General features: G+C 40.1%; 1 protein-coding gene across 1 annotated transcript in view; it reads left to right on the plus strand.

Moving 5' to 3' along the window:
• The window catches only part of DUSP22 (dual specificity phosphatase 22), an 80,293-nt gene that overhangs the window by 14,856 nt on the left and 49,642 nt on the right, over window positions 1-15,795 (plus strand). Inside the window, exon 2 of the mRNA XM_075826690.1 lies at window positions 8,153-8,186. Coding sequence (XP_075682805.1) covers window positions 8,153-8,186 — 34 coding nt within the window. The remainder of the gene's footprint in view (window positions 1-8,152; window positions 8,187-15,795) is intronic.

The raw sequence follows: 15,795 nt of genomic DNA on the forward strand, positions 1-15,795 counted from the left end.
GATGAGATTGCACGGGATTTGATGCACGAACTGGAGGACGTGGCAGGTCGACACCATTGTCAATGATCGGTATGGAGGCCGTCTTAGAGCATGAAGAGAGCAGCGCTGATGACGTTAATTACTTCATTTACATAGCGGGTGGGAAAACATGAGGAAAAAAAAGCACTGACATAGTATTTAGATCTAATGCATCGTGATGGTGCTGGCGTTTTATGGGGGTTAATCCTTATGACAAGTTCCATTTAAAGAAAGCCACCAGTTATGGGGAATTTAATTTTTCACATGTTGCTTATTCTGAAATTCACAATTCCACCATAAACAAAAATAAAATAAAAAAAATAAGGCCATAGTAGGCAACAGATAAAAATTTTAAATTGACTACTACGATATGCCTACTGGCAATTTACCCTATTTTCCGCTCCACTAAATTTAAATTGACTAGATTTATTTTATAGTATTTTTAACCCTTTTAAAAGAATATATGCTGTATTACGTATACTTATTCTAGTTCCCCTTGTTCAATATTACATTTTGTTTGAAGATCAGAAACCATTGTATGACAACCATGCAGTAATAGGGGACTTCTGGAAGGGGCAAGTATTTCTCACCGCAATTAGTGTTAGAATATTTTTAGTAGCATTCGTTTTTGTTGTGTACTAGAACGTAAGTGATGTACTAGACACTCTGGGAGGGGGGGGCAGGTATTTTGGGAGTGACTTAAAAATAGAAGCGATCTGCCACCTCCAGTGCTCCAGTTTTCTGAGTGTGAAGTGACATTAGGTTGAATCTGAAATTCCTACCGTGAGCCAGCCCTTTTTTTTTTTTACTATTGTGCAGTTGCGTACAGATTAAAATTCTAGTAGTACGTGAAATTGCACATTTTAAGGGCATTTGTGGATGTCTAAACAATTTTTTTTTGTTTTTTTTTGGGGGGGGGGGGGGTGTGTCAGGGGGATTTGCACCAGCAGAAAACAGCAGTTTGTATTATGTAAAATGTGAAATATGTGGCCTCTAGTGTGTGGAGATTTAGGCCTCCTTTACATGGTGTGGGAATACCCTTCGATAGTGGATCAGCACATATTTGATATACACTTTCTAGTTTACCATGCGGAAACCAAAGGAAAAGGAAAGGAGTGTGGGGAAAAAGAACTAGTGGCCTGAGGCGGCGGTGAAATGCACATTGGCATGTCCTACCTGAGCATAATCTATTCTAAGGCATATCTACAGCCCAAGCTCAAGATTACTGCCCACAAGCAGGGAGTAGAGATAAAGAACTAACTCGGTCGTCACAAAAGTATATTTGTGGGGACTGTTTCAGAATACCAGTATCGTAATTGTGTGAGCACACCCCGTCTGCACTACCATCTGGTGTGAAAAATGCCACAGTCTTCACGTCGATACCAGTGATGCCTGTCTAAAAGCATCCAATATTAAAACTGCAGGGACGAACTGTGACACAACCTCTCTGTAGTGTTATTAGGTGCTTAGATAACACTTATTTTCGGGATACAGTAAGCAATGTATGAGGTCAATCACTGACCTGCACTGCTAAAATATAACGATCGAGCAAAGTCTTCAGAGTTTGGTCTAGGGCTGGGCGCTTTTGCCAAAAAATAAAATCTAGATTTTTTTTCAACCCTATGGGCGATTTTTCGATTTTTGAATCTCGATTTTATTATTAATGTTAAATAAACTGAAAAAAATACCAAGCGATCATTTAATAAATTATTTTCTTGATATAAATAGCTTTTTAACATATATTACTATAATTGTATGTAACTTCACAACTTTTAACCTCTGCAAATACTTTATCAGAAATAGTATTGGAAAAAATGTATATCTAAGTGATTATAATTTTTGTGTTCCCCGGCAGGGAAGAGGTTAACAGAATCTGTAATCAATGATGTGCTGCGTGCACTACCATCCCCCTCTGCCCGTCACCACTTCAGACGGTCTCTGACATTGCAGGCGAGAGCAGTGTAAATTGCAGCAGGGCCAGGCAGATAGCGCCTTGCGGGCATTCTGGGGCGAGATTACATTATAGTGTCTGTAGTGTGAGCAGGACCCTGTGCAGTACCGACCCCACGATGGAGGGTTAAATGACTTACATTAAGGCCCGATTCACGCGACCGTGAAAAACGGTCCATGTGTGAGCCGGATTTCCCAGCCCAAACACGGTACATGTGAACGGGACTCCTGGCATCATAGTCATTTAGGTTGCAGTCACACAACCGTGAAAAAAAAAATGACAATTAAAAACTGATCAATTGTCAGCTTTTCACGTCCATTTTCCATCAGTGTCTCCAAATTGATCACACTCCCGCCCCCTCCCCCTTGTAGATCACAGCACCCTACCCCATCCTTCTTGTAGATAGCGGCCAATGTAGCTGCCTCTAGGGGCTGAATCCCCGGCCAGAGGTTGCCGACACTTTGACCAGGGATACAGCTCCTAGTGGGAGCTACAGTGGCGCGATCTACAAGGGGGGTGGGTGCGATCTGCAATGTGGGGGGGGTGCGATCTGCAATGGGGGGGTGCGATCTGCAATGGGGGTAGTATCTACAGGGCAATGTGGCTATATACTAGGAGTCTCTGCTTCCCCATGGAACTGCTGTTCCCCAATGTATCATTTTGTTCACTACAGAACAGCTGTTCCGTAGGGAAGCAGAGACAGGACGGGGCAGATCAGGCAGTGACGAGGCGTCGGGCGTCAGGCTTCCTCCTGGAGCACGGCTCTACTAAAAAAAAAATGAATTTAACAATTGTTAAAAAAACAGAGGCCTTGAGGGCGAATTAATCAAATTAATTTGATTAATCGCCCAGCCCTAGTTTGATCGGTTATTTGTATTCCTGGAGACATATTCTGAGCACAGTACATGCAGGACTTAGTAATTTAGCAAACGGAGCGTTTTTTTACCAGGACCTCTTAACTACTCTGAAGGGACCAGAGGTTGTAGATGAGCAGTTTTTGTGCACCAAGCATTTAAAGGGTTATTCCCAACATAGACATTTATGACATATCCAGAGCTGCTTGGCTGTTTCCATAACTCCTATAGAACAGAATAGAGAGAGCTGCTCCACCAGTCCCCACCTGGAATTCGCGTTTAGCAGCTGCCTTATTAATCGGAATGGGGGCTGGGTGACCCCCAGACTTGGGACCCACATCTTTAAGACATTTCGATATGCCATAAAGTTGGGAATACCCCTTTTAATATTGTATATGGTGCATGAAAAAAAGTTGTCTTATGATCACCACATCTTTTTTCCCCACACTACTTTCCCTTTTCTTCTCCGTTTCCTCATGTTAAAGGGCATACAGACTTAAAAATGGGGTCCTAAGCATGTGATACCCCACCATTAGCCGGACCGGAGAGCAACTGCAGCTTTGAAGACTATGCATTATTTTCTGATCCCAAGCGGGTTCTCCTTTAGAAAAGGTAGTTGTCCAGCTGGCTCAGTGGTATAGAAATGTGCAGTGCCCGAACACGCTGGGTGTCATTTATATACCTGTGAAATAATTGCTCTAATCTGTTCTATAAAATGACTTGGGGATCTGGTTGGTTGCTACGGGTGACTGCTCGTGCTTTTGTCTGCACACATTTTTCTGCAGGAGTCTGAGCGTGTGCACTGGAGTATAAAATTTATGGGCTTGTGTGTCTCATCTGACATTTGTGCTGTGGTGACGCACCAGACTAAGGGTATGTTCACACGACAGCGTCCGTAACGGCTGAAATTACGGCGATGTTTCCGCCTGAAAACATCCCTGTAATTTCAGCCGTAACGGCATGTGCAGGCGCTTGAACGCCGCGTCCATTACGGACGTAATTGGCGCTGCTATTCATTGGAGTCAATGAATAACGGCTCCAATTACGGCCAAAGAAGTGACAGGTCACTTCTTTGACACGGGCGTCTATTTACGCGCCGTAATTTGACAGCGGCGCGTAAATATACGCCTCGTGTGAACAGACAAACGTCAGCCCGTTGCTTTCAATGGGCAGATGTTTGGCAACGCTATTGAGGCGCTATTTTCGGACGTAATTCGGGGCAAAAACGCCCGAATTACGTCCGTAATTAGTGTGTGTGCACATACCCTAACACTACATAGTCTCCCTGTGTAAACAAGCCTTTAAGTGTAGGACAGAAACGTGTAAAGTAGCAATTTGATACCTTTTTTTTTATTTTTATTTTTATTTTTTTTATTTTTTTATTTCTATTCCTTATTGATGCTCTGCACTCAACATGATGAAGTTCTGAAAATAGCGTTCTCAGTGTCACAACACAGTTACTCACATATGCACTCTGGCACATTTTAAAAGCATTCCTCCCTTGTATGTTGATCTGGTTGTGAAGATATCAAATGGTTGCTATGGCTAGAGGAAGTGTGTCCAGCCTCTGTGGATACCCATGTATTTATAATCTCTTACATCATCGGAGACCGAGCTTTTGTCTTGATGGGCAGGTTTTGCGTGTTATTATTTAGTGCCATTAGTTTATTCATAATACTTTAACAATGTTAAGCTTTTTACACCTTTTGAAAACCAATTTATTTTTTTTTATAGTAAAAATGTATATCCGTGTGATTGGAGCAACTTTGTAATTACGTTTTTATTTTAAAAAAATTAACTTTTTGAGATAGTTGCTTTGTATCCTGTATAACAGAGCAGCTGTATCTTGCGCTGAGACCTGACTCAGTGGGACTGACGAGTTCAGTGACAGCGGGTCCTCGAGCTGTTATCGATCACGTCTGATGGATTCAAGTCTCAGCGCAAGATATAGCTACTCTGTATACATGATAAAAATCAGCTGTATCTGAAAAAGTACAAATATTTTTTTAATAAAATGTAATTACAAAGTTGCACCAATCACACCGTTACACATTGATATTAAAAAAATAAAAATGTTTTCAAAGCTGTACGTAGCCTTCAGAAAGCTTAAAGAGGCTCTGTCACCAGATTTTGCAACCCCTATCTGCTATTGCAGCAGATAGGCGCTGCAATGTAGATTACAGTAACGTTTTAATTTTTAAAAAACGAGCATTTTTGGCCAAGTTATGACCATTTTTGTAGTTATGCAAATGAGGCTTGCAAAAGTCCAAGTGGGCGTGTATTATGTGCGTACATCGGGGCGTTTTTAATACTTTCACTAGCTGGGCGCTCTGAAGAGAAGTAACATCCTCTTCTCTTCAGAACGCCCAGCTTCTGACAGTGCAGATAAGATCGACTTACCTGCAAACGCTGATGCTGCTGCAGAATCAACTGTAGCCTCTGGTGCCGATGTGGCCGTCACGATGCAGGACCTGTGAGTGACGTCACAGATCTGCACTGTCAGAAGCTGGGCATTCTGAAGAGAAGAGGATGTAACTTCTCTTCAGAGCGCCCAGCTAGTGAAAGTATTAAAAACGCCCCGATGTACGCACATAATACACGCCCACTTGGACTTTTACTTTTAAACACACCCACTTGGACTTTTGCAAGCCTCATTTGCATAACTACAAAAATGGTCATAACTTGGCCAAAAATGCTCGTTTTTTAAAAATAAAAACGTTACTGTAATCTACATTGCAGCGCCTATCTGCTGCAATAGCAGATAGGGGTTGCAAAATCTGGTGACAGAGCCTCTTTAACATTGCTGAAATATTATGCATAAACTAATGACACTAAATAATAACAAGCAAAATCTGCCCATTAAGACAAAAGCGAAAACATTTTTTTAATAAAATGTGATTACATAGTTGCATCAATCACACTGATACAATTTTTTTATTTTAAAAAATAGTTTTCAAAGGTGTACCTGGCCTTTAAAGGTGTATTCCCATCTCATTTATGGCATATTCATAGGATATGTCAAATGTCTGATAGATGACCGTCCCAGCTCTGGTATTATATGTAGATATTGCTGTTTTATATACTTGTTATGGCGCCTCCTGGTGTTTTGTTTCCAGCTCTGAACGTCCATATAATGGGGCAGATAACTAATACAGTCTTCAAGGCTATGTAAGCCTTTGAATGAAATTATTTTAACTTTTTGAGATACAGCTACTCTATATTCTCTATACAGAGCAGCTGTATCTTTAGCTATGACCTGAGTCCGTCAGTCCCGCGGACCTAACTGGTTCAGTGTCCGTGGGTCCTGCAAGTCTCTGACAAGCAGAATCCACCTGTAATCTATCACGTTTAAGTTCCACTGAACTCATTAGTCCGGCGGACCTGACGGCAGCGGGATTTAGCAAACGATACAGCTGCTCTGTATACAGTATACAGAGCAGCTGTATATCAAAAAGTAAAAAGCATTTTTAATAAAAACTATTTATAAAGTTGCACCAAAAACACTGACTGGACCTTTTTGTTAATAAAATAAAAATGCCTTTCAAAGGTTTACATAGCTTTTAACCCTTTCCTGCCGCAGCCGTTTTTCAGATTTTCTCTTTCATTTTCTTCTCCCCATCTTCCAAAAGCCATAACTTTTCCATCAATATTGCCGTGTGAGGGCTTGTTTTTTGCGGGACAAGTTGTAGATTTTCACGACACCATTTATTGTGTTATGTAATGTAGTGGGAAACTTGGGAAAAATTATTTGTGGGGTGGAATAGGGAAAAAAAACTGTGATTCCCCAATCTTTCGGGGGATTTTGTTTTTACAGCGTTAACATTCCGTTTTTATTGCACGGTGAACATTGATCTGCAGGTCAATACGATTACTGTGACACCAAATGTATATGTTTGTTTGTTTTTTATGTTTTACTACTTTTACAAGGAAAAAAATGATTAAAAATGAAATTTTAGTTTTGTCGCCATATTCTGAGAACCATAACTTTTTTATTTTTCTGTCGATTGTGCTGTAGTTTCTACTGGTACCATTTTGGAGTACATGAGACTTTTTGATCAATTTTTATTCAATTTTTTTTGTGGGAGATGAAGTGACCAAAAAACAAAGATTTTTGGCATTTTGAATTTTTTATTTTGTACGGCGTTCACCGTGCGGACTAACTTTTTATTTGACTGTATTTAACTTTTTTTACTTATCCCTCTAGGGGACTTGATCCAGCGATTTGTTTGATCGCTTGCATTATATACTGCAATACTAATGTAGGCAGGGCTTCATCAGGCCCCCAAGCTGCCATGCCAACCAACGGCAGCCCGCGATTGCGCCGCGTGGTGGGCGTTACAATGTTACAAGGGGCCACACTCCTGTTTCCAGCTATTTAAATGCTGCGGTCGCTATTGACCACTGCATTTAAGGGGTTAAACGAGCGGGATCCTTCTCTCTACACTGAAGTGTCGGCTAGAAGATAAAGCCGACATGCTTGTTCTATGGAGTGTGCTCAGCCCATGAGACTGCTCCATACTCCCCCACCCGACGTGTGCTGTGTATAATATATATATATATATATATATATATATATATATAATCAATCTATCGGATGTCGGGAAGGAGTTAAATTCAGACAGTTTAGAATGAGACTAAATGCACCATATTTATCAAAGTGGGTCATGCTGGATTATAAACTTGGCACCTCTTTAGACAAAGGTGTGCCAAACCAACTTTATTATTTTAGTGTCAAATGATTGGCACCAAGACGAAAGTACAGATTAGGCCAGAGTTCTGGCGCAACACCCATAATAAATCTGCCCCAATGTGCCTCACCGTCCTTTTGGACATGAGCAAAAGGATATTGTGCATGCCAGCCACGAAGAATCGCTGCACTAGAAGCAGATTCTTCTTGCTGGGACTGAACACATTAGGTGGGTATTCTGAGAAGGTAATCGTGATCTAACAGAGAAATGTAATATTTAAAGGAGTATTCCCAACTGAAATATTTTATGGCATATCCACGGAATATGCCATAACGGTCTAATGCTGGTACCTGCACTTATCACCAGAGCGGTGGTTACCCGACCCCATCCTGCCAGGTGAGCTGGCCACCGAAAGAGGTGGCTATGACTTTCTCTATTTATTCCTATGGGAGTTACGAAAACAGCTGAGTTTTCTTGCTGGAGATGGGTATGGGTCCCAGACATTTATATCATATTCTGTGGATATGCTATAAATGTTTCCGTTTGGAATACCCCTTTATTCGTGTATTAACACTTTTTATGTTTGTAGCCCTGTAATTTTTGCTTGGTGTACTGTATTAATTTGCTTTTCTTTTCTACAGATTCTCCCTGGGTTGTTCATTGGTAATTTTAAAGGTATGTTCACATTTTACTTACTTTCACATGTGTTACAGTATTTATCAGTTGTCAAATATTATAGATGATTTTAGTCCACATTTTATATATGGCTGTGTAGATCCAAAAGGATAAAATTGCCTGTATATTCTGTACACAAATAAAAAAATTTGATTGTGCAACACAGTGGGTTGGCTCAGATGAAACTGGCTTCCAAGACTACAGCAGAAGGCCTATACAAAAGCTTCTTAAAGAGTTTAATGGCAAACGCTCTATTTTAACCCCTTAACGACTTGTCACCTACTGGTAAGCGGTAGCCGTTAAGGGGAAGTTTGGAGTGGGCTCATGGGCTGAGCTCGCTCCATACTCAGCGGGTGACAGCTGTGTTATACAGCCGACACCTTACTGCAATGGGCGGAATCAAAGATCACTTTGATTCCGCCCATATAACACCTAAAATGCCATGGTGAATCGCTAAATTGTTAGAATCAGGGGGGCGTCCCCCCGAACACGGCATCACCCCCCCCCCCTGCGACGGGATCGGCCGGTGACGACGGGTGTTATGGCAGCTTGGGGGCCTAATGAAGGCCCACCCAGGTCTGCCATCTTTGTACTCCCTTTTAGCCCTACCTCAGGCAGGGCTTCAAAGGAAACTGTCAGAATCACGATATACTGCAATACATTGGTATTGCAGTATATCATGCAAGTGATCCAACGATCGCTGTTTCAAGTCCCCTAGGGGACTAATAAAAAAAAAAAGTTAAAAAAACAGTTAAATAAAGATTTTTATAATGTTCCCAAAAAAATTAAATAGTAAAAGTTAAAAAAACAAACAAAACCTTTTCCCATTCTTCCCTAAAGCAATATTAAAAAAATAAGTTAACATAACTGGTATCGCTGCATCCGTAAAAGTCTGTTCTATCACAATATAGCGTTGCTTAACCCACTGGGTGAACGACGTAAAAAATATATATATATATATATATATATATATATATATATATAAAACATTCAAAAATGCTGGTTTTTGGAAACCTTCGCTCCACAAACAAGAGGAATAAAAAGTGATCAAAAAGTCGCATGTACCCCAAAATGCTATCGGTGAAAACTACAGCTTGCCCCACAAAATTAAAGCCCTCACACCTCTGAATTGATGGAAAAATAAAAAAGTTATGGCTCTCAGAATATGGTGACACAAGAATTATTTTTTTTAGCAAATACTTTTTTTTTTTTTTAAAAGTGTTAAAACATAAAACAAAACATATAAATTTGGTATCGTCGTAATCGTATTAACCTGTAGAATAAGGTGAATATGTAGTTTTTACCGCTTGATGGATGCTGTAAAAACAAACCCCCCCCCCCCAATATATGGTGTAATCGCTGTCCATTTCACCCCACAAATAATATTTTTTTAGCTTCCCAGTACATGATGCGGTACAATAAATGGTGCCATGAAAAACTACAACTTGTCCTGCAAAAAACCAGCCCTCATATGGCTGTTGACGAAGCAATAGAAAAGTTATGGCTTTTGGAATGTGGGGAGGAAAAAACTAAAATCAAAAAACGAAAATTGGCCTGGTCTTTAACTGGTTGCCGACACAGGACGAGAATGCTCGTAACACGATCAAAGCTCATAACTTGTATGGCCAGACAGCCCAAGGTCCATTGAAGGACCCCAGGGATGTCTGAACGTATTACCTGTTGATAGGGCATACTGAGGTATTCCCTAACAACTGCCTGTGTACAATCCGTACAAACTACACTAGATATATGCCAGTACATTACAGTTAAAAAATCAAAATGAAAAATACCTTTATGGGATTAAAAAAAAAAGGTAAATTAATGTAAAAATTTTGTTTTATGGGTTTTTTTTTTATGTTCAATAAAAAAAAAAAAGTTAAAAAATACACATTTTTTACAATAAATAAACTTTTCAATATATAAGTCCCAAAACATGAAATATTATAGACATATTTTGTATCGCCGCGACCGTAACCACCTAAACAACAAATGTATAACATTATTTATTATGATCGGTTTATGGTTTAAGAAAAAAAATATTGGAACAGCTTTTTTTCTGAATTTTCGCCAAAATAAAAATTTATATAAATTAAACGATAATGTATTTGTGCCAAAAAATGTTACCTACATAAAGTACAACTCGTCCCGCAAAAAACAGTCTCATACAACTACGTCGTACAAAAAATTTATGAGTGTCGGGATGCAAAAAGGGAAAAAAAAAAAAAATGTTCTGTCATCAAGGCCAAAATTGGCCATGTCCTTAAGGGGTTAAAGGGTACCTGTCATCTACATTATGCTGTCCTTACTGATGTAGTGACAGACAAGCTGATTTCAGTGGTCTGTCACTTATGTGCTAATGTCCATAAATAAAATAAAAACAGACACCACTCACGACTTGAAAAAATAAACATAATGGTTTATAATCCGGTTGGGCAATGTTTCAGCGGGGCAGCCTATCTCAAGCCTTTGCTGAGCCGTGCGATTTCTGACCATGAATAACGGAAACAGCATAGCTCGTTGAGATACCCTGTTTCCTTAGCTCCCATAGTAGTGAATGGCAGTTACGGAAGCAGCGTAGCATGCGAGCTACGCGGTTTCTGTAACTACCATTTAATTCTATGGGTCTTACGCCAACAGCATAGCTCAGTGGGCTATGCTGTTTCTGTAATTTATGGATGGATTTTATGGTCGGAAATCACACGCTTCAGCCACCACATAGAGAGGTAGAACGGGGTTTAGGGGCCCTGTTCTAGAGATAGGTGCGGATCCCAGATGTGGGACCCGCATCTATCTGACATTTATGACATATCCTGTAGATATCCTCAGAAATGTTATCCTCAGCATGGTTGATATCGGGATTTTTGCTGCTTTAAATACATTATTTTTGGATATCCAGTGGATATGTCATAAATGTCTCTGATGGGAAAACCCCTTTAACTCGTCCCCGACCGCTGGCTGTGTTTTTGCGGTCAGGGTCCTTAAAACGCGAGCCATAGACTTTTTACAGCTCGGGTTTTAACTTGCTGCCCAAGCGATCGGGCAGCTGAATGTCGGGTCTCCGGCTGTCAGTGACTGCCGGGGACCCTGAGGAGAGGATAGAAGCAGCTTTTGCTGCTTCTGTCTTCTCTGATGACTTGTACACAGCGCTCAATCAACGCTGTGTATAGGAATAGAGGCAGCGGCCACGCCGCTGTCTCCATTGCTCCCGGTGTTCATGTGACTGGTCTTACTAGACGCAGCACAGCCCTATTAGTGACAATCGTCACTATATGAGGGCTGATCTCCCCTATAACTCAGGCTGCTGTGCAGCTCCAGTTACAGTGGAAAAGCGTGGTGTAAAAGAAAGGAAAAAATATATATAAAGTTCCCCAAAGGTCTTTTTTGACCTTTTGAGGGACAGACCATAGTAATAAAAAAATAAAAGTAAAGTAAAGTGCAATTTTTTTTTATAATAAATACACATAAAAAACGTTCCCCTCTCGCCAATCATTGTCGTAACGCTAGCCCTGGCCCAATTACCCTAATTGGGTAATACATGTAATATATTAAAATTTACGGTAGACAATGACTATCACAAATAAAAGGTCTATTTTAGGGTAAAACTGTGTTATTACCAAAAAAAAAAATAGCTGAAACGTAAAAAAGCTTATTTTTTTTACTATTATTTTCAAAGTTTAAGAATAAAAATTCTAAAATCACAAAAAGGATGTGTATAAAAACGATAAAAAAAGAAACCTGCTCTGTCTACGGAAAAAAACATTGCAAAAATCACGTCGTTAGCCCAACAAATAAATAAAAAAGTTATAGCCCTTTAACTAATGCGTGCTAAAAAGGGCTAAACGGTGTCTGGTCCTGAACTGGTTAATTCTTACTACACAGTAAATATTTTTTTTGCTGTGCTGTTTGCTTGGCGTATACACCCTAGTATGCTGAACCCTTTGCTTTACAACTGATGCCGCATGAACCCAATGATGTGTGTGTGTGTGTGTGTGTGTGTGTGTGTGTATATATATATATATATACATATATATATATATATATATATATAATATATATATACATACACATCTATATTATACAGTGTGTATGTGTATATATATATGTATGTGTGTGTGTGTGTGTGTATATATATATATATACACACACACTGTATCTTCGCACCTGCAGTGAGCATCTGCATTTTTTGTTACTTGCTATGTTACATATAAGTCATGGCAGATTAGCACCTGCATATTCATTTCATGTTTCAGGGGGAGCTGACTAACCATGTGGTTTGATTGCTATCTATCTATCTATCTATCTATCTATCTATCTATCTATCTATCTATCTATCTATCTATCTATCTATCTATCTATCTATCTATCGGAAATGTAAGTTAGAACAAAGTTAGAATTTTGGTGACTTGTCATTTTGAAAATATAATACATTGTATTTATAATTCTAAACAGTTATTTGGTTTACTTTTATCTTGGTTTTATGATTTTGTCGGGCAGATGTTTTCACGCCTTTAATATATAGTGTTACGTAATTAAACCACCTAATTGGCTTTTTATGAGTCATGGTGTGCCATGTGTTGCAGAGACAACCAACGGTTTTGAGCATCTCCACAATGCTGTGCCCTTGACTGCTGCATGTTTGTCGAATGCAAAGTGTTGACTTACACTTAAATTAGCTTACTTATTGTAACAATAAGTATTACTGCTAGACACCTGGCTGTTACTCATGATATACCCTATGAGCTATTCGGCTCCAGTTCACATTACCTCATAAGTAGTGTACCAGTTTAATGAAATGGTTCTATGTATCCTTTCACATTTAAGTTCAATAGGGACTAAAAGGAACATGCCATAATAGTTAGGGTATGTTCACACGAGGGCGTCCGTAACGGCTGAAATTACGGGGATGTTTCAGCCTGAAAACATCCCCGTAATTTCAGCCGTCACGGCATGTGCAGGCGCTTGAACGCCGCGTCAATTACGGACGTAATTGGCTTCTATTCATTGGAGTCAATGAATAACGGCTCCAATTACGACCAAAGAAGTGACAGGTCACTACTTTGACGCGGGCGTCTATTTACGCGCCGTCATTTGACAGCGGCGCGTAAATATACACCTCGTGTGAACAGACAAACGTCTGCCCATTGCTTTCAATGGGCAGATGTTTGTCAACGCTATTGAGGCGCTATTTTCGGACGTAATTCGGGGCAAAAACGCCCGATTTACGTCCGTAAATAGGCCGTGTGAACATACCCTTAGATTCTTGTATTTTAACATGAAAGAATAGCAGCGCATGCTGTGCAATTGTTGCCTGTTAAATGTCAGACGTTAGCAGTGGTTCCAGTATTTCTATACAATACACTTTATAGAGATTTAGCTGTTTTCACCTTTCTTTAAAATGGTGTACGTTATGTAAGGAAGGCCAATAAAAAAATAAATAATTATTCATTATTTTTGACTAAAAAGATTGCTCCCCTTTCCACTGGATTGGGGATAAATGTTTTTGTCCGGTATACCCCATTTAATGCAACCTCGCTACTTTTATTATAATAAAACTTTAAAATGTTTTTCTTCACTACTAACTTTATAACTGAAATCAAGCATGCCACATCTTAGATCAAATAATAAACCTGTGCTCATGAATGTAAGGGCTAGTTCAAACTTTATACGTGGGCATCTGAGGTTTGATCATCTGTGATGGAAGTCTTAATTTGCATGCAATGTTTTATTTTCTCCAGCATAATAAGACATAAAGAATCACACAATGGATACGTGTGAACTTCGCCTTAGCTTAATATTTCATTAGAGAGTTGCAGTTTGTGCTCCAGAGCTGCTCTTCCTGCTGTACCCCACAAGAATCTCTGGACCAAATTGCATGGCTCTAAGAAGAGTACCATAGTACTTTAATAAAAATCATCAGAGGGGTACTTCATCTCTGGACACCCAACGAAATGGATCTATAGATGGAACAGTCTATTGTAAAATAGTCTATATCTTATTGACAAAATGCAATGAGGCCCTTTATATATTATATAATAGTTATAATTATCAAAACATAATCTATGCGTGAAGACAGACCGGGATGTAGTGTTACTTGGCAAAGCTGATGTTCATTTAGCTTTGACGCCACGAGTGTAGCATGAATTCAGTTGGTATTAATTCTGCCTGAAGACCCCTGTCCGTGCAATTGGAAACATCATCTTCCAGCATACATTTCTTACTGGCATAAGTAGGGTCTCATTAGATGTTATCTCGGGCTCCTGGCTATATAACTGGCCTTATGCACATTCGACTTAATTGCTTTCAGTCGGCTGTGTGCTTTCACCGCACAGAAACTACACCAATCAGCCATAACAACAACACCACTAGCAGGTGAAGTGAATAACATTGATTATATTATTACAATGGCACACGCCGAGGGGTGGGATATAATCGGCAGCAAGTAAACAGTTCATTCTTGAAGTTGATTTGTTGCAAGCAGGAAAAATGGGGAAACCTAAGGATCTGAGTTACTTTGGAGAAAGCCAAATTGTGATGGCTAGATGACTGGGTTAGATCTTCTACAAAACGGCAGATCTTGTGGGATGTTCCTGAATGCAGTGGTTAGTACCTACCAAAAGTGGTCCAAAGAAGAACAGCCGGCAACATGTTCAAGACTCTTTGTAGGCTAGTCCGTCTGTTCCGATCCCACAGAAGAGCTACTGAAGCACAAATTGCTAAAAAAAAGTTAATGCCGGCTATGCGGGAAAGGTGTCAAAACACTGCATCGTAACTTGCTGCTTAGTCACAGACCGGTCAGACTGCACATGCTGACCCCTGTCTACTGCCGAAAGCACCAACAAAGGGCACGTGAGCCTCCGAACTGGACTGTGAAGCAATGGAAAAGGTGGCAGGGTCTGATAAATACCATTTTCTTTTACATCATGTGGAAGGCTGGGTGCGTTGCTTACCTGAGGAAGAGATGGCACTAGGATGCACAATGGTAAAAATGCAAGCCAGCGTAGGCAGTGTGATGCTCTTGGCAAAGTTCTGCTGGCAGACCTTGGGATCTGGCAATCCAGTTTAGCTGTTGCATACGTAAACATTATTTCAGACCGAGTACACCCCTTCATGGCAACAGTATTCCCTAATGGCAGTGGCATCTTTCAGCAGGATAATGCCTTCAGAAATGGTTTGAGGAACATAACAAAGAGTTCAAGGTGTTGACGTGACCTTTTAAAGAGGCTCTTTTTCACTAGTTTGGTAATGCCAAATCTCTTAGCTAATCTAATAGGAGCTGTCACACTGATAATGTCAGTGAAAATTGTGTCCCAAAAAGTTTATTATTTTAAAAATTATAAGCTGCTTTCTAAATATGTAAATTGGCCTTTATTAGACAACCGGGAGGTAACACCAGCGATTCTCCTGAGGTGGAGCTACGTCACAGCCTCTGACGCAGTCCTATCAGCATGAATCTGCTTCACACAGTATGAGACATTCTAGAGGGGAGGGGGATCATTTCAATCAGCCATATCTCGGGCTGTGGACCACCTAGAACAGCGGTTGCATATGAAAGAGGAGATTCTAATAATTTTTTCATGACACCAGGATCTCCGTTCTAGCTGTGATACAA

This window comes from Rhinoderma darwinii, chromosome 5 (genome assembly GCF_050947455.1).
Source record: "Rhinoderma darwinii isolate aRhiDar2 chromosome 5, aRhiDar2.hap1, whole genome shotgun sequence".
Lineage (NCBI taxonomy): Eukaryota > Metazoa > Chordata > Amphibia > Anura > Rhinodermatidae > Rhinoderma > Rhinoderma darwinii.